This window comes from Pituophis catenifer, unplaced genomic scaffold (genome assembly GCF_029215685.1).
Source record: "Pituophis catenifer annectens isolate HBS135680 unplaced genomic scaffold, rPitCat1.0.hap2 SCAF_16, whole genome shotgun sequence".
In the NCBI taxonomy this organism is placed as follows: domain Eukaryota; kingdom Metazoa; phylum Chordata; class Lepidosauria; order Squamata; family Colubridae; genus Pituophis; species Pituophis catenifer.
In genome coordinates, this window is record NW_027256896.1 from 18123550 (window position 1) to 18149973 (window position 26424).

The 26424-nt window shown below is 43.4% G+C and overlaps 1 protein-coding gene across 1 annotated transcript in view; it reads right to left on the bottom strand.

The window, feature by feature from the left end:
- The window catches only part of MYH16 (myosin heavy chain 16), a 42784-nt gene extending 16360 nt beyond the window's left edge, over positions 1-26424 (bottom strand). Inside the window, exons 1-24 of the mRNA XM_070954998.1 lie at positions 26215-26424; positions 25087-25230; positions 22691-22847; positions 21880-21907; positions 20960-21056; positions 20730-20822; positions 19467-19530; positions 18924-19022; positions 17993-18096; positions 17720-17858; positions 15702-15970; positions 13971-14141; positions 12210-12389; positions 11051-11177; positions 9124-9185; positions 8504-8591; positions 7556-7673; positions 7330-7450; positions 6384-6520; positions 4638-4719; positions 3534-3707; positions 2762-2989; positions 1930-2034; positions 1548-1634 (exon numbers count right to left, since the gene is read on the bottom strand). Coding sequence (XP_070811099.1) covers positions 1548-1634; positions 1930-2034; positions 2762-2989; positions 3534-3707; positions 4638-4719; positions 6384-6520; positions 7330-7450; positions 7556-7673; positions 8504-8591; positions 9124-9185; positions 11051-11177; positions 12210-12389; positions 13971-14141; positions 15702-15970; positions 17720-17858; positions 17993-18096; positions 18924-19022; positions 19467-19530; positions 20730-20822; positions 20960-21056; positions 21880-21907; positions 22691-22847; positions 25087-25230; positions 26215-26424 — 3084 coding nt within the window. The remainder of the gene's footprint in view (positions 1-1547; positions 1635-1929; positions 2035-2761; positions 2990-3533; positions 3708-4637; positions 4720-6383; positions 6521-7329; positions 7451-7555; positions 7674-8503; positions 8592-9123; positions 9186-11050; positions 11178-12209; positions 12390-13970; positions 14142-15701; positions 15971-17719; positions 17859-17992; positions 18097-18923; positions 19023-19466; positions 19531-20729; positions 20823-20959; positions 21057-21879; positions 21908-22690; positions 22848-25086; positions 25231-26214) is intronic.

A 26424-nucleotide genomic window follows, 5' to 3' on the forward strand; every position in this document is an offset into this window, starting at 1 on the left:
TGGTCGTGTGGCCGGCATGACTCAACGCCAAAGGCGCACGGAACGCTGTTCCCTTCCCACCAAAGGTGGTCCCTATTTTTCTACTTGGATTTTTTAGGTGCTTTCCAACTGCTAGGTTGGCAGAAGCTGGGACAAGTCATGGGAGCTCACCCCATTACGCGGCGCTCGAACCGCTGAACTGCCGACCTTTCGATCGACAAGCTCAGCGTCTGTACAAAAATCACTGTGATGCAAAAAAGGTACTGAGGTTCTAGAACAAGGGTGTCAAACTTGATTTCATTGAGGGCTGCATCAAGGTTGTGTCTGACCTTGGGGGGAGGGGCTGGGGCCACGGCCTGGGTGGGCGTGGCCAGCTCGACGTCACTCATGTCGGGAGCACCTGTGGTGGGCCAAGCGGGCATGGGGAGGATCCTCCTGCAACCTTCTGCCAGCGAAAATGGAGCTCGGGAGGGCTGCATGTGGCGGAGGGATGCAGGAGGCCGTAGCAGCCGAAAACGGAGCTCGGGAAGGCCGCATGGGCCAGTACTTCGTTGTTTCCAGGGCGGCCCTGCAGGCCAGATCTAAGCCAGATCCGGCCTGTGGGCCTTGAATTTGACACCCCTGTCCTAGAAAGAACTTAACAAAGAGCAACAAAGATGATAAAGAGGTTTGGAGGCCAAAGCATATAATGAATGGTTAAAGGAACTAGGTACGTCTACTTTAATGAAGAACAGGACTAGGGGTGACATGATAGCAGTCTTCCAAGGGTCTGTCACAGAGAAGTGAGGCTCATCCTATTCTCCAAAGCACCTGAAGGCAGGAGAAGAAGCAACGGGTGGAAACTAATTTATTTATTTATTTATTTTATTCAATTTGTATACCGCCCTTCTCCTAGTGGACTCAGGGCGGTGCACAGCCAAAATTAAAACACCTAACAATACAAAATTTAAAATTATTTAAAAGAATTATATGACTTTGGCCCAAAATATAAAACATTCAAACTAAAACCCATTGACAATTTAAAAAGCTAAAAAAAAAAGGGGGGGGGGTTTCATGCCTGCTTGATGGAAAAGAAAAGTTTTCAGGGCACGGCGAAAGACCCGGAGATCCGATATCCTTCTTATCTCCGGGGGCAAATCGTTCCAGAGGGCGGGAGCTGCCACAGAGAAGGCCCTCACCCTGGGGGTCACCAGCCGACATTGCCTGGCTGACGGCACCCTGAGGAGTCCCTCTCTGTGGGAGCGTACTGGTCGGTGGGAGGCTATTGGAAGGAGAAAACCAACTAGAACTAAGGAGAAATTTCCTGACAGTGAGAACAATTAATCAGTGGAATAGGTTGCCTTCAGAAGTTATGGGTGCTCCATCACTGGAGGTTTTCAAGAATTGGACAACCAATTGTCCAGAATAGAATAAGGACTCCCGCTTTGGGCAGGGGGTTGGACTAGAAGACCTCCAAGATCCCTTCCAACCCTACCATTTGTACAAAGGCCGCTGCAGTCTCTCCCTTAAAAACCCCTTGGTTGAAAGTCTGCTCCCAACCTCTGCGGGAAGGAGAAGTCAATGCTGACCTCGTGGATCTGAGTGCTGAGTTTACTGTTGGTTTTGGTAAGATGGTTCACTTTGTCTTCCTCGGCTTGGAGGTCGTCCAGCGTTTTCTGCAAAGGAGGAGGAGGAAGCATCATAAGGAGGAGGAGATTGCCACGTTGCAGAAACAGCTCGCAGGGAAGGCCAGAGATGCCACAATTGTACCGCAATTAAAATCTTAAATGACAACCACGTCCAAAACGGTGACCAAGAAAACTGCAGCTGGAAACTGCAGACTATCTGTGTGATGCCTTTGCATGGCGTAAATCTTCGCCTTGGCCAAAAAGTGGGGTTCTGGTCCATAAAAATCCATAGGATGAGTCTTGACTTCATGTGAGTCAATGAAAAGAGCTGGCTGCTTCTCACCTGGTGTAGCTCGTCCAGGGCTCTTTTCTCCTTCTGGAGTTTGGCCACCGAGTCCTCCCGGGCTTGTAGGTCACCAGTCAAAGTTCGGACTCTGTGATCAAGAGCCTTGAAAGAAGCAAGAGAAATTCATACAGAACCACCCATTCTGAGCAGATGATCAATCTAAGATATACATTTAGGATGAAAGAAAGAAAGAAGGAAAGAAAGAAAGAAAGAGAGAGAGAGAGAGAGAGAGAGAAAGAAAGAAAGAAAAGAGAAAGAGAGAGAAAGGAAGGAAAAGAGGGAAGGAGGAAAGCAAAGCAAAGAAGGAAGGAAGGAAGGAAGGAAGGAAGGAAGGAAGAGGGAGGGAAGATGGGAAACAAAGGAAAAGAAAGAAAAGAGGAAGAAAGATGATTGGGAAAAAAGAAAAGGAAAGAAAAAAGCATGGAAGGAAAAGAGGGAAGGCAAATGGAAGGAAGGAAGGAAGATGGGAAACAGGAAAAGAAAGAAAAGAAAGGATGGAAGGAAAAAAGAGAAGGAAAATGGAAGGAAGGAAGGAAGGAAGATGGGAAACAAAGGAAAAGAAAGAAAAGGAAGGAAAGAAAAGAAAGGATGAAAGGAAAAAAGGGAAGGAAAATGGATGGAAGGAAGGAAGATAGAAAGACAGAAAGAAAGAAGAAGAGGAAGGGGAAGGGGAAGAAAGAGGACGGAAGAAGACATAGTCTGGTCCATCTAATATATGAATAAGTCATGGCAAGTATGACTCTGCTGGGAAGTTCTCACTTCCAGAACCATCAAAGAACAACTCAAGACATGCCTTCAAAAGGGCCACCGCCAAAGCCAAAATGCTTACTTGTTTCTCCTTTTCGGTCTTAGCCAACGTGGTCTCCAGCCCCTCGAGGTCTCGCTTGAGATCGTTAAGTTCCGCTTCCAACTTGCGCTTGTGGGCACTCAAGGAGGCGGCTGAGCTTTCTTCTTCCTCCAGGCGTTCTTTCATGTCGGAAATCTGGCTTTCCAGATCCATCTTGGCCTTCATCATTTGAGTCAGGCGCTCTTCCGCATCGGTCAGGTTCTCTTGTTCCTGAAAGAGGAGCAAGAGAAAATATTGGAGTTCTCTTTGTTATTCTTACCTGAATGACCATCTATAGAAGGTAGCGCTGATGGCTACCAGCCTCACTGGCTTCAAAAAAAGGGTTGGGTGAATTGATGGAACTGACCAAAAGTAAAAATTTGTAGCTCAGGGTTGAACTGTGGATTCCTAGGTGCTCTCTAAACTTGGTTGTTTTCTTACAGATGTTTCATTACCCAACTGGATAACACTTCTAGCACTTTTGGGATGTTACCTAGTTGAGTAATGAAACATCTGCAAGAAAACCACCAACCTCAAGAGCACCGAGGATCCCACAGAATTGATGGAAGTCATGGAGATCAATGGCTATTCAATACCATAAAAATGGTTCTGCCCTCAATGGCAACCCTTCTGTGAAACTGCCTACCGTCCAAAATATCTCTAACCCCACCGACTTCTGGAGGGCACTCCTCAACATCTCAAGCAAAGCTTAGGATGGCCCTCAAGCCAACGGAAGTCGCACATCCTTCCTCGAGGATGAATTTAGTAGACTCACAGCCTGCAGTTGGATGGTCAAGTCATTCTTCTCTTGGCTCAGGGTGGCCAACTTCTCCTCCAACTCCTTGATGCGGTCCATCAGTTCCTGAGTCTTGGACATGGCATTCCTCAGCTCTTCCTCCTTTGCTTTCATCTCGTCCTCTTGGCGGGCCACGTTCAGCAGAGGTTTCACCTACAGGTGGGAACCAAAGTAGAAGATTTGTGACCTCTCTAAACATAGTTATGTTATCCAACTCTCCACCATTTTTCCACGGAATGAAAAGACCCAAGGACTGGAATTGGGCTTGAGATAAAAAATCAACTGGATCCCTCCAAAACACTCACCTCTACCCCATGTCCCTTCAAAAACTCTTGAGACTTTCTAAGACAACCCTTCTCAGTTTTCTATTTGCTTTAAAAATGGCATAAAATTATATATTGACACACCTACAGAAGATGTTTTTAATGCGCTGCGCAGACAGACAGATGACTCACAAACCTTTGCATCCTATTTCAGAATACCTGAAGAACATGAAAGCCAAAGCAGGTTGTTGTTGGGCTTAGATTGCTGTTCCAAATTTATTTAAAACACCAAGAATAATAATGAACATATTTTCGAAAAAGTTACCGTCTTAAAGGGTCACCAAATCGTGTGAGATTTCAAGCAGCACCCAAGCTATCAAGTGACATTGCAACTCATGGAAATACTGTACACACACCATACAAAGACACATAGCCAGAGATAATAGAACGACAAACTTTTGGTAGGAGTTAGCTCCACCCTTTTGGTAGGAGTTAATTCCACCCTTTTGGTAGGAGTTAGCTCCACCCTTTTGGTAGGAGTTAGTTCCCCCCTTTTGGTAGGAGTTAGTTCCAGTTTTTTGGTAGGAGTTAGCTCCACCCTTTTGGTAGGAATTAGCTCCACCCTTCTTTCTCGTGGGCAATTAACCATATCGCCAAAAAGTGTTTCTTCTTGTTGAATAAACAGGCGGAGAACATCTCTCCTTGCTGCTTATTGTCCGAAGTCATCCATTGACTAAAAACAACAGCTCTCGTGTTGTTTTGATACAACCTGAAGCCTTGGGTGGTGGAAACCTCTCTCTTCCTTCCACTACTGCCTCACCTTATTGTACAGTTTCCACCATCCCCAGAAACGCATCTGTAAGAACTTGCGAACGTTCCTCTGGATCAGCATCAGGCCCAACCTTGTTTTTAAAAAAGAGAGAGGAACAAGAGTTAGGAAAGAAGAAAACATGGTCCTCCAATGGCATGATGACGAACCTGGGTCTGTATTTGTGGATGCAGGAAGATCTTAAGGCTAAACAGTGGCTTCTCCAAAAGGGCATAAACCTATGGTGGACATACACCAGAAGAAGACAACCTATTTGAAATAGGCACGCAGATTGAGAAATTCTAATGCATGTCATGAATGTTTTATTTGCAAGAGTTCTCAATCAGATACTGTCCTGGCAGAACGTTGATCTCGATGGTAGATTTTAATGATTCATTCATTCATTCATTCATTCATTCATTCATTCTTTCAGAATAACAGATTAACAGAGTTGGAAGGAATCTTGGAGGTCTTCTAGTCCAACTGTCTGCTAAAGTGGGAGACCGTATATCATTTCAGACAAATGGTTGTCCAATCTTTTCTTGAAAACCTCCAGTGATGGATCACCCACAACTTCTGGAGGCCAGTAGTTCCACTGGTTAATTGTTGTCCCTGTCAGGAAATTTCTCCTTAGTTCTAGGTTGCTTCTCGCCTTGATTAGTTTGAATCCATTGCTTCTTGTCCTGCCTTCAGGTGCTTTGGGGAATAGGTTGACTTAGATATTGGAATACTGCTATCATAATCATGTCATAATATCATAATATAATATTATAATGCTATCATAATCATTATAATTATAATAATTAATTACAATGCATAATTATAATTAATTATGCTATCATAATCATGTCATAATATCATAATATAATATTATAATGCTATCATAATCATCATAATTATAATAATTAATTACAATGCATAATTATAATTAATTATGCTATCATAATCATGTCATAATATCATAATATAATATTATAATGCTATCATAATCATCATAATTATAATAATTAATTACAATGCATAATTATAATTAATTATGCTATCATAATCATGTCATAATATCATAATATAATATTATAATGCTATCATAATCATCATAATTATAATAATTAATTACAATGCATAATTATAATTAATTATAATGCATAATTATAATGCTATCATAATCATGTCATAATATCATAATATAATATTATAATGCTATCATAATCATTATAATTATAATAATTAATTACAATGCATAATTATAATTAATTATAATGCATAATTATAATGCTATCATAATCATGTCATAATATCATAATATAATATTATAATGCTATCATAATCATTATAATTATAATAATTACAATGCATAATTATAATTAATTATAATGCATAATTATAATGCTATCATAATCATGTCATAATATCATAATATAATATTATAATGCTATCATAATCATTATAATTATAATAATTAATTACAATGCATAATTATAATTAATTATAATGCATAATTATAATGCTATCATAATCATGTCATAATATCATAATATAATATTATAATGCTATCATAATCATTATAATTATAATAATTAATTACAATGCATAATTATAATTAATTATAATGCATAATTATAATGCTATCATAATCATGTCGCCCTTAATCCTACATCCGTCCATCCATCCATCCATCCATCCATCCATCCATCCATCTATCCGTCTGTCTAATCCCTTCTTAATGGAAAGAAGGGAAGATATAATTTATTTCCTTACCTTCTCTCCAGCATCTTCTTGAACTCAATTCTCATCAGGAAACCACGGACGCGACTCTGTAGCATGGTCATGATCTTAGCCAAGCGCTCATCCCTCATGTCTTCCAACTTGGCCAAGACTCCAGCGCGGAAGAACACCTGAGAAAACAATGGACTTATGTACACAAATCCATTCACAAGATCAAGTCGGAAGAACCAGCCCCCTAAAGTCTCCCGGGTCCATGAGGGTTGAAAGATGAGAAGAGAAGTGAGAAGAGAAGAGTCCATCCCAAGCAGACCACCAATGAAGTGTTGCAACTTGGTGAAATATCCGCACTGTTAGGAAATGGCTATTGCCTAACTAGTTGGTCAGGCAATATATAAACTATCAATACATGTTTGTTAAAAGGTATTATATTGCTTTAAGACTGTATTGCATCATTCTGTATCCTGATTGGCTAAGCTCTGTAGCCAATGTACTTAAGGGGAAGCCTGAATCATGGCTTGGGGAACACAACACCATTTTATCTGCTTATTTGCTGTTACTCTCTACTTGTTCTCTCTGCATGATCACTGTTTGATCATTGCTACTTGTTGTTTTTCTACTATTTATTGAATGTTTTAATACTGAACTTGTTCCTGTTTGAAACTCAAGAAGAACTGTTTTATTGTGTAATGACAACAACTGGTAAGAAGACTTTGTACTTGGAATATCCCTGAACTGATATTTTAACTATTACCTTATCTGTATATGACTTGGATTGTTATTGGACTTTGCTTTACTTTTTTTCTAAAAAGTAAAAGACTACCACAACTCAGTGTGTCAGTATATTAACTGTGTTTATTCACTCTCATATGCATACTCAAGGGGTACTCTGCTCAATAACCCATAACATCGGTTATGAGCCAAGAATATCCTTAACACGCACAATTGTGTTTTCTTGCAGGAAAGAAACCATTCTTAGTACCTTAGTATGTCCAATTTTGTACTCGTTCTCCCCAAGTTCAAGAGATCCCAGAATAAGTTCAGAGGCTTTCTTGTTGTCCACAAATCCTTGAGGAATGACGTTGGGATTCAGCACCTGATACCTGACGTCAAGAAGACACAAAAAAGGAATTATTTGGTCTGGTTGAGACTTTGGGACGTCAAGGTCCCAACGCACCAATGATGGAGGAAAGGGTCAACTCCATCACCTTTGCTTGAACTCGGGGTACTGCAGTCTGTTGGGGAACCCTTTCCGGCAGATACGGATACCTTCCAGGACACCGTTGCAGGCCAATTGATGCAAGATCAGATGAGCATCCACCACGCCTGTAGAGACACAAAGCAGGATGATGACCATCTTTCCACAACCTTCACAAGAAGTTCTGCAAGGCAATGATTGGCATGGATTTGCTCCTCAAGCTTTCTTCAGCTTGGCGACCAAGACGGAAACCATCTCGCCCTTTTTATCTGGATCTTGACTAGATCCTCTTGTCCTTGGCGAGTGTTGACTGCTTGTTCTGGAATCCAATGCTCCCACTGCCCTTAACCATGGGTGCAATCTATTACACGCTATGCCAAAGCATGCCTTGTTTAATGATGATTTACTGAATCAGACATCTTAACTAACTTCTTGCACGTCACACCAAGGATAAATGTGGTTTCTAATCTCAATGGTTGGCTAAAGCCAACCATTCATACTATCAATCTCACATCATGGTAAGCCATAAGGAGGTTGGTTTGAGTGTGAAGGGGACTTTTGCAAACTATATTTCATGGTTTAACCTCTCACACAATCCAACAAGAGACAAGTAAATCAAGGCATCATTAAATATGATGCATAAGTATTTTCCTCTGGATCTTTTAATCCTTTATTTGCACTGGAATCCATTCTTCTCTTTTCTCCAGGTTGCCAGTACAGCTAAAGTCTTAACAGAGATCATCTTTTAGTATTGCAATCCGTAAAGCGGTGAAAAAAGTTCCAGAGAGGGTGCTTTAAATTCTGCAGGATTGAGAACAAAGCCTCTGTCCGCAACCCTTCAAAGCGCCCCTGCCTTTTCTTAAGTCACCAGCTGTATGTAGGGTATTTCCCGAAGAAAAAAAATGGACTTGGTTTTGCTTGTTTAAGAGATGAAAAATGATGACTTCAACCCACATACCGGATTGCTTGAACTCATTGGGCACGATACAGCGGACAAAATGGGGAGCAGTGCTGTGCAAAGTGGCCATCAGCTTGTTGAGCTGCTCCTGAAATAGACAAAAAAGGAAGGAAGGAAGGAGATGGAGGGATGGAGGAAAGGAGAAGGAGGGATGAAGGGAAGGAAGGAAGGGAAAAGGAAGGAAGGAAAAAGAGAAAAGGAAGGAAGGAAGGCAGGAAGGAAGGAAAAAGAGGAAGGGAAAGGAGAGAAAAGGAAGTAGTATGGAAAGGATGGGAGGAAGGGAGGGAGGGAAGGAAGGAAGGAAAAAGGCAGGGAAAGGAGAGAAAAGGAAGTAGTAGGGAAAGGACAGAAGGGAAGGAAGGAAAGAAAATGAGAGAAAAGGAAGTAGGGAAAGGATAGAAGGAAGGAAGGAAAAAGAAAAGGGAAGGAAGGAAGGAAAAAGAGAGAAAAGGAAGAAAGGAGTTAGGAAGCGGTGTTAACAAATATCCATGGGACTAGCTGGGAAGCCGTTACAACAACTAAGCAGGTGTAAGCTGATGGAAGCATTAAGGAGGCACGGATTGCTCCTCGTAAGATATGATGACCTTCAGAAACAGGAGGCACCTGAACATGTCACTTACTCTGTAGAAGTTGGAGACGGTCATAAAGGAGGAGCCTCTTTTCTGCTTCTTGGTTCCCGAAGCTGAGGAGAGCATTGAAAAGCAAGTGATTCAACGGGAACACACAAAAAGAGAGAACAGCCAACCTGTGGAATGGGAACGACTGGCCCCGGTTGACTCACCATGGCCAACTTGCTGCAGGACAACTCAACATCGGACAATTCGATGAGGGATAATTCAAGAGAGGGACAAGCTCACCACAGCCTGGAGGACTTCTAACTGGAGAAGGTTCAAAACGAAAGCAAGACAAGGCCCACTGCAGTTCACTTGTCCTTCTTTTGAGCTGAATTGTCCTCCGGCGTGTTGGCCGCAACAACTTATCCCCCGGCGAGTTGATCATGGCTAGTTGGCCAAGACGAATTGTCCTCCATCCGCTAATCTGTTCACTGATTGGCCAACCAGTTGATTCATTTCCTTTCTGCACATCTGTCGAACTCAGTTCTTCTCCATTCTCATTTTTTCCATTCCTTTCGACCCACGTCAAGACACTTTCGATCAACTTTATTCCTATCTCACCCCCCCTCCAAATATACAGTATATACCAGGGGTAAAATGCTCCCGGTTCGGTCCGGTTTGCCCAAACCGGTAGTAAAAAACATTAAAAAAAATAAGTTCCGACGATCAGGTGAGCGACACGCAATCATCGGAACTTTAAAAAAAAAAAATTAGCATGCTTTTTTAGCATTTTCTAGCATGCCTTTTTAGCATTTTCTCCAGAACCGGTAGTTAAAAATGCTTTAAAAAGTAAAAAAAAAAAAAAAAAAGTTCCGAAAATCGCGTGTCGCTCAGCTGATCGTCAGAACTTTTTTTTTTTTAAATTTTAGGCATTTTTTTTAAGGCATCTCCAGAACCGGTAGTAAAAATGCTTTTAAAAAGTAAAAAAAGGGCTCCACCAATCACAGCTGTGGCACGTGATCGTCAGAGCCTTTTATTTTACTTTTAAAAGCAGTTTTTACAACCTATTCAGCCTCGCATTTGGTGTGTGGTGCATTACTCTTATTAATTATCTATTTCCACGCACAAATAAATATTTTTCGGTGAGATTCACCACCAGGAGGCACCCCGTGACTGATATTGTCCCTATTGAGACTTCTCATGTGTAAAGAGCCAGATGTTATATCTATGGGATTCAGCAGGAATTGAACTCACAAAATTGCACTCTGGGGCCCGGATGGCTCCTAAAGGTGATGTACTGTACATTTGATTGATTGATTGATTCAATTTATATGCCGCTGATCTCATTACTCAAAGCAACTTAATAGATGATGTGCTACAGCAGAGTCTACAACATTTTCTACTTTAAGATTTGTGGACTTCAACTCCCACAATTCCTCAGCCAGTCTCCAACCATGGCAACTTGTGGACTTCAAGTCCCAGAATTCCTCAGCCAACAATGCTGGCTGAGGAATTCTGGGAATAGAAATCCACAAGATTTCAAGGTTGGAGAACCCTGCTCTCGACAGGATGACGGGATCGCAATGCAGGCAGCAAAGAGCTCAGTGTGGTCAAAATTTTTCCCTAGCGGTTCTGTGAGCGTGGCTTAGTGGGCGTGGCTTGGTGGGGGGGTCCTGTGGCTGGGTGGGCGTGGCCAACTTTTTTTTTAAGTTTTTAAGTTTTAAATTTTATAAATCTATGTGTTTTAATATGGCTGTACACCAGCCTGAGTCCTTCGGGAGAAGGGCGGTATAGAAATCTAATAAACTTGAAACTTTACTTTTTTAGCCTTTTTTAACTAAAAAAAGTTCCGACGATCAGCTGTGACAATCAGCTGTGCCGCACGATTGTGGGAACCTGCTTTTTAAACTTTTTTTAAAGCATTTTTTTTTACTACCAATTCGGGCGAACCGGCCTAAACTGGTAGAATCTCACGCCTGAAAGAACTACATACCTGCGGCCTCTTCTTCTTTGAAGAGAATGCACAGCAAAGCCATGGCAGACTTCTGGAACAAGCCCACCACCGTTTCATTCAGGGGGTCCTTGTTTTTGTCTAGCCAGCCGCTGATATTGTAGCCCACCTGGATTGAAAAAAAAAAAAGAAGGAGGATAAGGCATCAAGGAATCATTGACTATAACCAAGGGGGCGGCCGTCTCATTATCCTTCGCTAAAGGCAGACAATAAGCATGGAAGAGTTCAATCCAGTGGTGGAATTCAAATTTTTTTACTACTTAATGGGTGTGGTGTGGCTTGGAGGGCGTGGCTTGGAGGGCATGGCAGGGAAGGATACTGCAAAATCTCCATTCCAACCTCACTCCTGGGGGAAGGATACTGCAAAATCTCCATTCCCACCCCACTCCAGGGGAAGGATACTGCAAAATCCCCATTCCCACCCCACTCCAGGGGAAGGATACTGCAAAATCCCCATTCCCACCCCACTCCAGGGGAAGGATACTGCAAAATCCCCATTCCCTCCACACTCCAGGGAAGGATACTGCAAAATCTCCATTCCCACCTCACTCCAGGGGAAGGATACTGCAAAATCCCCATTCCCTCCACACTCCAGGGAAGGATACTGCAAAATCTCCATTCCAACCTCACTCCTGGGGGAAGGATACTGCAAAATCCCCATTCCCACCCCACTCCAGGGGAAGGATACTGCAAAATCCCCATTCCCTCCGCACTCCAGGGGAAGGATACTGCAAAATCTCCATTCCCACCTCACTCCAGGGGAAGGATACTGCAAAACCTCCATTCCCACCCCACTCCAGGGGAAAGGATATTGCAAAATCCCCATTACCACCCCACTCTGGGGCCAGCCAGAGGCTGTATTTGCTGGTTCTCCAAACTACTCAAAATTTCCGCTACAGGTTCTCCAGAACCTGTCAGAACCTGCTGAATAGCACCCCTGGTTCGACCCAAGAAAGTCCACTTGTCTTTTGGAAAAGCACCTTGGGGACAACCATGACCTGGATGGTGGAGAATCTCTGTAGGCATCTCCCTATTTCCCCATTTCCTGGTAGATTCTCCACGCCCCTTATAGAAGCAAACTCCCTCCATGCAAGATCCTGTTATTATTCTATTCTTCTTCTTCTTCTTGCTATGTACTCACCGTGCCAGCGTAGTGAACCAGCTCGAAGTGGGCTTCTGCCCCTTTGCCCTTCCCCCCTTTTGGCTTGAGGAAGTTAGGGGACTTGCCCAGGTGGTTATCATACAGGGCAGCCTTGAAAGTCGCATCGGTCGCCTTAGGAAACACGCACTGCTCTTCAAGGATGGAGAAGATGCCCATGGGCTGTTGAGTGAAAGCAGAAGGGAGCATCAATTCATCCGTTAGTATTGATTTACAGCAGAGGTATCAAACTCGATTTCATTGAGGGCCACATCAGGGTTGTCTGACCTTGGGGGGCCAGAGTGGGCATGACCAGCTCGACGTCACTCGTATTGGGACACCTGTGGTTGCCCGAGCGCTCTGCCAGCAAAAATGGGCTCCCGAGCTCCGTTTTCGGCTGCGACGACCTCCTGCAACCCTCTGCCAGAACCTCCGTTTTTGCTGACAGAGGCACCTTTGCTATTTCCAGGGTAGCCAGGATCTGGCCCCCGGGCCTTGAGTTTGACAGCCCTGATTTATGGGATTGGTTTTTCACAGTCTAAGCCTTGGAGGGTTTGCAATAAAAGATCACATACGATCTCACTCCGTGATCCTTCTTGATCAGAAAAAAATATTCCAAAAATGGGATGGATGGATGGATGGAGATAGATAAATAGATAGATAGATAGATAGATAGATAGATAGATAGATAGATAGATAGATACTGTAGATAGATATTGATAATGATAAATAGATAATAGAGATAGATTAAATAGATATTGATAATTGATAATTATCAATTAGATACGGAACACAGAGATACTGATAGATAGATAGATAGATAGATAGATAGATAGATAGATAGATAGATACTGTAGATGGATATTGATAATGATAAATAGATAATAGAGATAGATTAAATAGATATTGATAATTGATAATTATCAATTAGATACGGAACACAGAGATACTGATAGATAGATAGATAGATAGATAGATAGATAGATAGATAGATAGATAGTTATAGCAATAGGATAGACAGATGATAGATGAAGAAAGAAAGAAGGAAAGAGGGAAGGACGGAGGGAGGGAAGAAAGAAAAGGAAAGGAAAAAAGGAAGGAAGGAAGGAAGAGGAAGGAAGGAAGGAAGGAAGGAAGGAAGGAAAGAAAGAAAGAAAGAAAGAAAGAAAGAAAGAAAGAAAGAAAGAAAGAAAGAGGACCCAGATTGTGGGGGCAATAAGCTGACTTTGTATAAATATACAAAAGGATGAAGGCTATTGCTTAACGCATTGTAAGCCGCCCTGAGTCTTCGGAGAAGGGTGGCATATAAATTAAATTAAAAAAAAAAAGAAAAGAAAAAAAAGAAAGAAAGAAAGAAAGAAAGAAAAAAAAAAGAAAAAAATGCTAGGACATCGTATTACCCTAGGTCAGGGTTAAAAACAACAACTATGGCAAGAAAGACTTCAAAGCATCCGTCAACCTATCTGGAGAAGCCCAGGTTGCTTCTGTGGGGGGAGGCAGTGGTGGGTTTCAAATTTTTTTACTACCGGTTCTGTGGGTGTGGCTTGATGGGCGTGACATGGCTTGGTGGGCGTGGCTTGGAGGAAGGATACTGTAAAATCTCCATTCCCACCCTACTCCAGGGGAAGGTTACTGCAAAATCCCCATTTCCTCCCGATCAGCTGGGACTTGGGAGGCAGAGAATAGATGGAGGCGGGGCCAGTCAGAATTTTTACTACCGGTTCTCCAGAACCTGTTGAAACCCACCTCTGGGGGGAGGGTTACCTTTTCCAGAAGCTCAATGCAAGCCTGGAGATCGAGACCGAAGTCGATGAAGACCCAGTCGATGCCTTCTCGCTTGTATTCCTCTTGCTCCAGCACAAACATGTGGTGGTTGAAAAACTGTTGCAGCTTTTCGTTGGTGAAGTTGATGCAGAGCTGTTCAAAGCTGTTGAACTGCAAAGAGGAGAAGGCGACAGGTTACTCACCACTTCCTACTCTGAGACTTAACCTTACTCTTTTGGCTTCGGGAGTTGTAAAACGGAAGAGGATTTCGCTTCACCGCTGTAACGGGACCTGGTTGTAAAATGGATCGGTCCTGTGACTAATCCACGTTTCTTGCGGCGGTCATTCAATAATAATAATAATAATAATAATAATAATAATAATAATAATAATAATAATAATAATAATAATAATAATAATAATAATTTTATTTCTATACCGCCCTTCTCCCGAAGGACTCAGGGCGGTGTACAGCCTATTTAAAAACACAGACAAAACAACAATATAAAATTTAAAATAATTAAATAAATTGGCTCAGATTTAAAACCCCCAAAAATTTAAATACCCCAATTTAAAACTATTGTGTTGATAGTCCGGCCTGGCGGAACAACAGGAAATCGCAGCTTGCCAGCAATCAGAAGCAAGGGCCAGCTTTCGGCGAAACCGTAGTATGAAAAAAAATGGGGTCACACATGACTGAGGGGTGCTGCAAAAGACTGCAAACGTGCAGGCAAACATCCATGAAGACCAACTGGCAGTCAGAATACATGATGAACATTAGGTTATAGGATAACACAGTTGGAAGGGACATTGGAGGTCTTCTAGTCCAGCCCCCTGCTTAGGCAGGAAACCCTACACCACTTCAGACAAATGGTTGTCCAACCTCTTCTTAAAAACTTCCAGTGTTGGAGCATTTACAACTTCTGGAGGCAAGTTGTTCCACTGATGAATTGTGGAAGGTGTTGCTTTGATGTTGACGGAATGGAATGGGTAGGACACTGATGTCTTTCATTCTACATGCCAGGGTTTTTTTGGGGGGGGGGTCACCAACTCCGAATCTTTTGCAATAAAAATCATTCATGGCTTCTTGGTACTGTTGTGGTCCGCCAGCAGTCTGTGGAGCTGGCAGCAGAGTCGGACAGTGAGGAGGCTGGGGAGGAAGTCTGGGGAAGGCTCAGACGAGGGCTCTGCGTCGGAGGCAGAGATGGGGCCAGGGCCATCTGGGAGTTATCTGCTGACTCCGAAGCCTCGAGTCTGACCTCAGCGAGGCAGAGGAACAGGGGGGAGCCTGTTCCCAGTGCACACATGCGCAGAGGTGCCAGAAGGCAAGAACAGTTAAGACAAAAGGGGCGACTCGGGAGTAAGGCTTGGAGATGATTGGCCCCTCCCATAAGACATAAAAGAGGAGCAAAGGCACGTGAGCCTTTGCAGGAAGCAACTTTGTTCGTTCTGGCCGGTTTAAACTCTGAAGCTCCATTTTGACTCTGTGCTTCGTTTGGCCTTGCAAAGTTAATTGCCAATTAGGTCTTGGCAGCGTTTCAAGGGAGATAAAGGTGGGTGCTTATTAGCCTTATCCTGAAGGACTGTGGCAGACTTCTGTCAGACTCTTTACAAACTATTTTATACGGGCTGTGAATGAACGGAATTCACAGCCGTTGAAATAAAAAGAGGGTTTTTGGGACTAATCGTGTGCTTTTTACTGTCTCAGGAAGCCTAGGTCAGAACAGGTACCTCAAAGATTTCAAAACCGGCGATGTCCAGGACGCCGATGAAGAACTGTCTCTGCATCTTGGTGTCCAGAGTTTTGTTAATCCTGACTACCAGCCACTTAAACATCTTGTCGTAGACCGCTTTGCCCAGGGCGCCAACGGAGTTGTGACATTGGTCCAGATTTTGCCCCTTCTGCACAAATTCGTTGCCCACTTTAACCCGGGGTCTGGTAATCCCCTTCTGAAGATCTCCGGAGTTCAGACCCATGAGGTGGGCGACTTTGTCAGCCACTGCCAAAAGATCAAAATGGAGACGTTATTTTATCGATGATTTCAATAGACCTGATTCTGTTATCCTGCAATTCTGTAAACTAAGATGACTTCTAATGGGGACCTTAAGACATCCCTTGCTTTCATACAGGTAGTCCTCGACTTATGACCACAATTGTGCCCAATTGTTGCTAAGCGAGACAGTTGTAAGTTTTTGGCCCATCTTATGACCTATCTTGTTGTGGTTGTTAAATGAGTAGAAGGGTTGTTATGTGAATCTGGCTTCCTCATTGATTTTGCTCATCAGAATGTCGCAAAAGGGGAATGCCTGACCTTGGCAACCGTCATAAATAGGAACCTTCTGAATTTTGATTACATGCCTCTTCTGACCCAGCCTTAGCAGAACCAAGAAACAGACTCCTTGTCCCAAAAAACTCTCTTTATTTAGATCCTGTGAAATCATGGCATTCACACACTGAAAAGTCCAGGCAATAATCCTTCAAAGGGTTAATTGCAGTAACAGACCTTATCAGTTCCTTGGGATAATTGCCAGGCTGAGAGTTTCCAGCCACAAAGCTGTAAATTAAGTTCTAGCAAGCAGTCTCTGAGACACGAACCACGATAAGCAAATCTTCCGAAAGAAATCCGAACGGTTGTCTCCTACAACCACCCCTACCCTTTCCTCCTATTTATTCCCCAGCCAGGGAGGGGCCATTCAGCATCCACGTGTGCCTTTCTTCCCAAGTTGGTCCCTATTCCTCAGTTGTTCTCCTCTCCTGACAGCTCTGTGCATACGTATATCTGGAACAGGCCCCAGCTGTTCATCTTCCCACTTATCTCTGAGTCCGAAAGCAGCTGAGAAATTGACGGCCCTGGCTCTAACTCTGCATCCGACGCAGAGCATCAGTGCCTTTCCCAGACTCCAGGACTGGCCCAATTTCCTCCCCAACCTCCTCATCGTTCGAGTTTGCTGCCAGCTCTGCTGGCAGCTGGCAGGCCACAACAATGGCCGTGGGGATGCTGCAACGGTCATAAATTTGGGAAAAGGTCATAAGTGACTTTTTGCAGTGCCGTTGTAACTTGGAGTGGTTACTGAATGAATGTGCTGTGGCCCGTCAGCAGCCAGCATAGCTGGCAGCAGATTCGGACAGTGAGGAGGTTGGGGAGGAACATGGGCCAGTCCCAAAGTCTGGGGAAGACTCGGATGAGGGCTCTGAGTCGGAGGCAGAGAGGGGGCCAAGGCCATCTGGTAGTTCTTTGCTGCCTCCGGAGTCTCTGGATTCTGACATCAGCAAGGCAGAAGAACAGTGTTAGCCTGTTCCCAGTGTGTGCATGTGCAGAGCTGCCAGAAGACAGGAACAGTTAAGAAAACAGAGTCAATTTGGGAGTAAGGCTTGGAGATGATTGGCCCCTCCCATAAGACATAAAAGAGAAGCGAACGGGACGTGAGCTTTCGCAGGAAGCAATTAGTTCGTCTGGTCGCTAAAAGCTCTGGAAAAGCTCTGTTTGACTCTGTGCTAAGTTTGGCCTTGCCCTGCGTGTAGCAATTAGTTCTCTGGCAGCATTCCAAGGGAGATAAGGTGGGTGTTTATAAACACTCCCCTGATAGACTGTTTGAGAAGCCTTTCGGACTGGGAATGGCAATAATTCACAGCCGTTTGAATAAAAGAGGTTTGCTGGGATTGTGCTGTTTACTTTCTAAGGAAGCCTGGGTCAGAACAGAATGTTTGTAAGTTAAGGACAATCTGCATTCGTTCCCCTCCGCATTACCCTCAGTGGTGTCCACTTCAGCTTGTTCCTCCCTCGGCTTCTGCTTGAACTTCATGTTGCCGAAGTGCATAATGCCCCCCGTGAGTTTGTACACACTGTTCTTCTCCTCTCCGGTGAAGCCCAGGACGTCAAAGGCCACCTCGGTAGAGAAGGAAGCATGACACAGAGAAGGAACCAAAGCCGGTGACAGGATTTTAAGCTTAGCACGTGGCGCCATTTTGAACATTTGCCCCCATTGCCAAGGTGTTCCCCCACACACCACCACACACGTACATCTGTGAGGAGCAGTTCTTCCCCATCATCCATGTTGTCCACCACAGTGACCCCTTGGCTTGTCCACTGGTATTCCTTGGGATCTGGGGCACACAGCAAGCTCTCTGTGGCGACAAAAGGCATGTTAGAATGGGGCGGTTTTGCTTGTTGGGATGTGAAGAAAGCCATGGAAATGGCCTTGAAGGGAACATACAGAAGTTTTAGAGAAACGTCTCTCTCTGTTTCTCTCTCTCTCTCTCTCTCTCTGTTTCTCTGTTTTTCTCTCTCTTTCTATCTCTGTCTCTGTTTCTCTGTTTTTCTCTCTGTCTCTGTTTCTCTCTCTCTCTGTTTTTCTGTTTTTCTCTCTCTTTCTGTTTTTCTCTGTCTGTCTCTGTTTCTCTGTTTTTCTCTCTCTTTCTGTCTCTGTTTCTCTCTCTTTGTTTCTCTGTTTTTCTCTCTATTTCTGTTTTTCTCTCTTTCTCTCTCTCTCTGTTTCTCTCCCCCCTCTTTCTTTTTCTCTCTTTCTGTCTCTGTCTTTCTCTGTGTGTGTATTCCTCTGTTTCTCTCTCTACCTCCCTCCCTCCCTCCCTCTCTGTTTCTGTCTCTGTTTCTCTCTCTTTGTTTCTGTTTTTCTCGCTATTTCTGTTTTTCTCTCTTTCTCTCTCTCTCTGTTTCTCTCCTCCCTCTTTCTTTTTCTCTCTTTCTGTCTCTGTCTTTTTCTCTGTGTGTATTCCTCTGTTTCTCTCTCTACCTCCCTCCCTCCCTCCCTCTCTGTCTGTTTCTGTCTCTGTCTTTTTCTCTGTGTCTGTTTCTCTACCTCTCTGTCTGTTTCTGTCTGTCTGTCTGTCTGTCTGTCTCTCTCTCTCTCTCTCTCTCTCTCTCTCTCACACACACACACACACACACACACACACACACACACACACAGATACACTCATGGAAAATGCCCTACCAACAAGGTCAGGCTTCTTGTTGGACAAGAGTTGGTAGAAGATGTGATAGCCTCTTTCAGCAGGTTGTTGAGAGATGACCCTAGACTTCTCCAGGAGGTCTAGAATATGAACAAAAGCCACTTCACTTTTTAAAAGAATTAAATTTATTATCAATTTGAAGGAAAGAAAATGCTGACATTTTCTGAAGTTTTAATTTATTTGTCAAAGTATTGACTGATGAAATCTGGAATTTTCTTTGGAGATAGGTAGGTAGGTAGATGGATAGATAGATAGATAGTTGATAGTAGATAGATAGATAGATAGATAGATAGATAGATAGATAGATAGAGGTGATAGATGATAGATGATAGATGATAGATGATAGATGATAGAATATGTATATGTATATGTATATGTATATGTATATGTATATGTATATGTATATGTATATGTATATGTATATGTATATGTATATGTATATATAATTATTAACCACATGCCAGCTAAAATGGACACAGGAGTTGAGAACTGGAGATTTATCATTAGAGAAATTAGAAACTTACAGCTCTCAATATCAGCCCCAGCCAGTTTTCCTGTGCTGCCAAAATGAATTCGTATGAATTTACCCTGAATAAGAAAGAAATGGACTCTCGTTATTCACAATCACAATAGCTTCCAATAATAATAATTAAAAAAATCTTGATTTTAATGTGTTATTCAAAAACCTGGGTTCATTAAAAAAAACACAACAACCCAGGAAAAAAAAATAGCAAGGGATTTTCATACGTATGTGAAAATCAGCTATCTATTTAGCAAGGTTGATAAGACGCATATCCAGAAGTAACTAACTCTACTTAATTGTAAGGAGGAATTAATCTAATCTTGCAAGTCTGATAGGACCTTTTTTGCCCTCTCCTGTTCCTTTCACAGCCCAAGAAACTAGGGAGGGTCCCTCCTGAGATGTTTGCCATGTCCCTTTTCTTCTATGGGCTCCAGTAGTGGGTTTCAATTTCGGTCACTACCAGTTTGCTCGCGGGTGCAGGATGCTTCTGCGCAGAGACATCTGGGTGGGTGGGCGGAGCTTCTCTCCATCGCTGCTACTGGTTTGCCCGATCCGGGGCGAACCGGTAGCAACCCACCACTGATGGGCTCATCTACCTCTTATGAACCGTGGTGGCGCAGTGGTTAGAGTGAAGTACTGCAGGCTACTTCTGCTGACTGCCGGCTGCCTGCAATTTGGCAGTTCGAATCTCACCAGGCTCAAGGTTGACTCAGCCTTCCATCTTTCCGAGGTGGGTAAAATGAGGACCCAGATTGTTGGGGACAATAGGCTGACTCTGTAAACTGCTTAGAGAGGGCTGTAAAAGCACTGTGAAGTGGTATATAAGTCTGGTCTAGCTTGGGAAGGAAGGAAGGAAGGAAGGAAGGAAGGAAGGAAGGAAGGAAGGAAGGAAGGAAGGAAGGAAGCCATAGTGGTGCAGTTGTTACAATGCAATGTTGCACGCTATCTCTGCCCACTGCCAGGAGTTCAATCCTGATCGGCTCAAGGTTGACTCAGCCTTCCATCCTTCCGAGGTGGGTAAAATGAGGACCCGGATTGTTGGGAGCAAGAGGCTGACTCTGTAAACCGCTTAGAGAGGGCTGTAAAGCACTGTGAAGCGGTATATAAATCTAAGTGCTAGTGCTATTATCTGACCTTTATCTTGCCAGTGGCTCTTCTCCCTGTCTCTTAAAATTATTTCCAGATGACACAACATCCTTGGTGGCACAATAGGGAATGGGACAAAGCGTGAATGGGAAGGATGCGTTCGGAATCCGATACTTACAAAGCGAGAAGAATTATTGTTCCTGGTTGTTTTGGCATTTCCAAAAGCTTCTAGGACAGGGTTGGCCTGGATGATTTGATCTTCTAGAGAGCCCTGCCCCAAAACAAAGACCATCACCATCAAACCTCACTTCCCCAACAAACGTTTTGGAATGCTTAAGGGTGTCGGGTTGTTTTTCAGGGCCACTTTATCGTGGTTTTAACTGCGAATAGACCTCAGTTCGATTTTACCTTCCCATCGGCGGGGGCTTTCCCAGTGCTTCCAATGTTGGCAAAATATTGGATGACTTTCTTCGTGTTTTCAGTTTTGCCCGCTCCGGATTCTCCGCTAGAGGTAAAGGAAGAGGATTATTATCAGTACAGGTAGTCCTCGATTTATGGCCACAATTTCTGCTGCTTAAGGGAGACCTTTGTTACGTCAGCTTTGTCTCATTTTACTATCTTTCTTGCTTAAGGGAAATCACCCTCAACAATTCAGCCCAAATCCTATGTTGCTACGTGAGACAGTTAGTGAGTTTTGCCCCAACCTGGCTTCCCCATTCAATTTATTCGTCAGAAGGTCGCAAAGGGAGATTACGTGACCTTGGGACTGTCGTAAATATGAGTCAGTTGCCAAGCGTCTGAATTTCATTGGGGATGCAGTGGGGATGCTGCAATGGTCATAAGTGTGAAAAATGGGCACAAGTGCTAAATGAACTGTTGTAAGTCGACAACGTGGTAGAGCTAAAAGGAACTTCTTCTTGTGCCATACCCGTCATCGGATGTTGGCGATCTTATTTTTGTCAACAGCTGCATAAAAAAGTGCTGCTGAGTTTTGTCCAAACCGGTCGGTCCCTTAGATTTTGAAGTCATTGATGGTTTCAAGATGGAACATTTACTCCTTAAATAAAATTGTAGTATCCTTTTCTTACTAGCTCAGAAAAAAAACATCTTCTGGAAACATTTCTTGATGCCTACAATAAGCTTTCTCATTAGTGTCTGTTGCCAGGAAATCGATTTTAAGCTGTACTTTTTTATTATTAATTTGGTCGCTTATTCATATGATATGCTTTTATTTTTCTTTGTATGGTGTATAGAACATTAAAAACCAAGCCATTTTTATTAATATTTTAGTAGGGAATATATGGGGCAGAAAAAATAAGGCCACTTACGTGATCAGCATAGACTGGTTTTCACGTTCTACGGAGGAAGAGAGAAAGAGAACACTGGATAACCTGTTTTTTTTCCCCTAAATCCCATGGAATTAATCAATAGCCAATTATCCAAATAAATTCTGGGGAAGCCTCAGCCTCAGCAATGGACCGTTGCTTGATTATAAAATTCAGGCCGGTACGCATGGCTTTGTGTAAACGGAACAAGGGACAAAGAGAGGACCTTTACAGAATAACAGAGTTGGAAGGGACTTTGGAGATCTTCTAGTCCAACCCTGGTACACTTGGCTTTGTGTAAACAGAGCAAGGTGTCAACTCACAAAGCATCCCTGGCCTGCTCTTGAGTTGCCATAGGCAAGGGGGATGGGAAAAACAGCGAAGCAGCACAGCAGCCAAAAAACAAGAGCACATTCCAGACATATCTCTCTCAAGGCTGTCTCCCAGGGATACCCACAGCAACAGGAGGGGAGTGATCTCTACAACCCACGAAATTGCTCCATTGATGAATGTGACTGATGACACACTCTGGGGGAAGGGGGGGGGAAACAGGGTCAAGTCTGGGCCGTAAATTACATGGGGTCAGAGTTGGCTTCACTTGGAACTTGCCGACATGAAGCTCCTAATAAATAACTGGATTTCTTTTGAAGCTTGGCTTTGGAGAACAGGTTGACTCCCCCCTGTTTTTTGTGGCAACCCCTCAAATATTAGAAGACTGCTCTCATGTCTCTCCTAGTCCTTCTTTTCATTAAGTTAGAACATACCCAATTCCTGCAACCGTTAAAAGACTTTTGAAGGTCTTCATTGTACTCACCCATAAGCATGTCATGGTAGGCATTGTCAGAGATGGAGAAGAGGTGAGGAGGCACCTCTGTACGCTTCCTGCCCTTGTACATCTGGGCCACACGTGCCCCATAGATGGGTAGCCACTTGTAAGGGTTGATGGTGACACAGAAGAGGCCAGAATATGTCTAGAAGGAGAACAAGGCAGTCAAGATCAGCTTCCAATCACATTTTATTTTTTATTTTTTTTAAAGGTTTTTTTATTTTTTATAAAAATGTCAATTCAGTGTGTGAACAGGGCGCCATACATTCCAATACAAATGAAACTGATCAGATTAAACATTATTATTACATCCAATCAACGTCTGTATTTCTAATAACAGTACACAGCTATATTTGGCTACAGTCTATCGTTATTCAATTATTCCACCTATTTCTCATTTTTCAGAAGGTCACAAAATGGGGATCACATGACCTTGGGACACTGCGACCGTCATAAGTATGAACCCGTTGCCGAGTTGTCTGAATTGTGATCACGTGACGACGGGGCTGCTGCAACGGTCATTAAGTGCGAAAAACGGTCACAAGTCGCTTTTTTTAGTGCCGTTGTACCTTTGAAAGGTCTCTAAATGAACTGTTGTAAGTCGGGGACAACCTGTAGTTGCCCAACTCTGCTGCAGAGTTTTGGTAACATTGGACGCTGTCCACTTACCAGTGCTGAAATGGGTTTCATCTGCCAAATGAGTTTTGGTAACATTGGACGCTGTCCACTTACCAGTGATGAAATTGGTTTCATCTGCCAATTGAACACCCTCTACTTCTACGCAGAACCCAATAGCGCCCAAGGAGATGACATCTTATTCTTTTAAATTTTTATTTATATCATATTCAAAAAGAAATTGGGACATGGTGCGACCATCCTGGCGTTATCTCCACCATCACACTGAAGTATAACACAAATATATATTCAACATACCTTGCTAATTATATACACATATCTGACCCCCTTTATTCCCCTTATATTTATATATATATATATATATCATCTTTTGGTCTATACATCCTAGTTATTTCCTGTTCTGACTTCCATTTCTCAAATCCCACCATTGGTAAAATCTATTCCAACTCTCATACTTTTTCTGTCTCTCCTTTATTTTTTACTTCTAGCGTCAATCTATCACATTCTGCACAGGCTAATATTTTCTTTATTATCTCCCTTTCCAGAGGTATATTCTCATTCTTCCACTGTTGGGCGCAAACCATTCTCGTTGCCATTATGATATGCAATATTAGATAAGTTAACCCTTTACTGTAATCTTCTGCTATGATTCCTAATAAAAATATTTCCAGAAGAAACGAGAAACAAGTTAAATGAAGAACTAAGGATGCCAGAATTAATAAAGGCCACCTTATTCTACATTACCAAGGAGAAACAGGGTTTCCATTTTGTGGGTCGTGTAATAGGGAACCGCCTCCATCTCAGAATCAGAATCAGAATAGAGTGGGAAGGGACCTTGGAGGTCTTCTAGTCTCACCCCCTGCTCAAAATGTCTGTGGAGATTCTCCATCATCCAGGTTGTCCTCAAAGTTGTTTTTCTCTAAAAGGCTGTTGGACTTTCTTGATTTTTTTTCTTTTCTTTGAAAACGTTTTGCTTGTCATCCAAGGAGCTTCTTCAGTTCTAACTAACAGTGAGTTAGAACTGAAGCAGCTTTTGGGATGAGAAGCAAAACGTTTTCAGAGGAAAAACCCCCGAAGAGAGTCCAGTTGCCTTTTAGAAAAAGCACTTTTGGGGTAAGAGTCCCTAGGGAGTTGGGCGGCATAGAAATGCGACTAATAAATAAATAAATAATAAACTTCCATATTACTTTAACATACAGTATTATGATACTATAGCGTGAAAATTGTCTGTGTTGATCATTATTAGTAAATTGTAAAAGAACAGCTTACATCCTACAGTGATAGCTTTAAGATTATCAAACGACCATATCTGCCTATCCCAGGTTCTTAGGAAGGACTTGATAAGTGAATTATCTTCTTTTTAACAACCCCATAATCCCTTGCGGGGTTTGGGCAACTGAATGGAGTCTGGGCAACTGAAGTCTGGGCAACTGAATGGAGCTAGTAGAGTGTTTTAATGGATGCCCTTCCTGTCGCCAATACGGAGTTTTGTTCAGCAGATATATTCTTAGTGTGCCCAGAGAGAGAAATAACTGCATCTACCTAGGCTCAAACTCACAGCCTCCTGATTGTGAGGCGAGAGCTCCACCTCTAGGCCACTGCACCACTCAAAAAAAGAACCAAAAACCCCGAAAAGAAACAAGAATATTTCCCAAATATCTGCCTCTCCCAGGAACCGAAAATGGTTCTAACCGTCTCCAGGGAGTTCTCCAAGCAATTCAAATGCTTCTACCCATCTCCCCACTTACGTAGATCCTCATCATAATGTAACGCTGCCGGAGGTTATCCAGGACGCTGGCTTCATTCAAGAAAGTCATGTTGGCCATATCGCTGATCTGGTAGAACTTAGGTGGGTTCATCTGCTGGACATCGTCCTTCTTGACGGTGAGGGTCTATTGGGGAGGGAAGTTGGGGGGGTTAAAAGACAACCGTGAGCCTCCCAGGGTAATTTCTGGGGTCAGCCAGCACTTAAATGAAATAAATTCACCAATGTGGAAACTCATGTAAAGTACCAGTTCCTTTCTCTCTCCTGAAGGTAAGAAAGAGTGGGTTTCAATGACAAGGGAGTTGATTCTGGTGGGACCCCAAGAAGAAATCCCAAACACCAAAGGTTGTTCATCAGTGAAACAGTCTACCCAGGGATGGGAGTCAGCCAGTTCAGACTGGTTTGGGCAAACTGGATATTAATTTTAATCTGGTTCGCCAAACCGGTAGTTGAAAGGACTGGCTGACTCCGCCCACCCCGTCCCTCCCAGGAGTCTCCATGCAGCCCGTTTTGGATGCCAGGTAAGTGCAGGGCCCACGTGGAGGCTCTGGGAGGGTGAAAAACAAGCCTACCGGAAGTACCGGAATTCTGTAAATGGGCCCGTTTCCGGCCTCCGGAGCCTGGGGAGGCTGTTTTCGCCCTCCTGGAGGCTCAAGAAAAGCCTCTGGAGCCTGGGGAGGGCAAAAATGCCACCCCCCCAGCCATGGTGCAGGAAGCAGACTAGGCCACACCGTCATGGCCACGCCCACCCAGCAACCAGGCAGAGAATTGGTTGCTAAAATTTTTCAATCCCACCCCTGAGTCTACCTTGATAAATGGTGAGCTCTCTGCAGATCTACAGATCCTGGAAGACCATCTATCAAGGATGCTGTAATAGTGGATTCAAGCACTGGGTGAGAGGTTAGATTAGATACCTCCAAGATCCTTCTAACTATTATCCGTATTCTACTGTGATTAAGTAAGTGGAAACTTCAGCCATTAATCACTCCATGCAATGTTCAAAATAGGTCCTATCTCATCTTCCCTGCCCCTTGATTTGAGCAACCCCGCCGGGTCCTAACTTAAGAGACCTACCAAGTCCAAGTGGGATTTCCCCTTTCTATCCATTCACCTGATTGGTCACGGTCTTCACCGTGGCTTGAGTATCAGTTTCCGACTGGATCTCTCCAGCCAAGAAGCCTTCTTTCTCATCCTTCACCCAACAGGACTTCTTGATGTCGTACGGTTTGCTGATGGCTTCGAGCTTCTCCTTCTCGCTGGGAGCCAAGAAGGGCATGGGGTCAACATCTTCCCCGCATTCTCCTTTGTACCCACCAGGCAT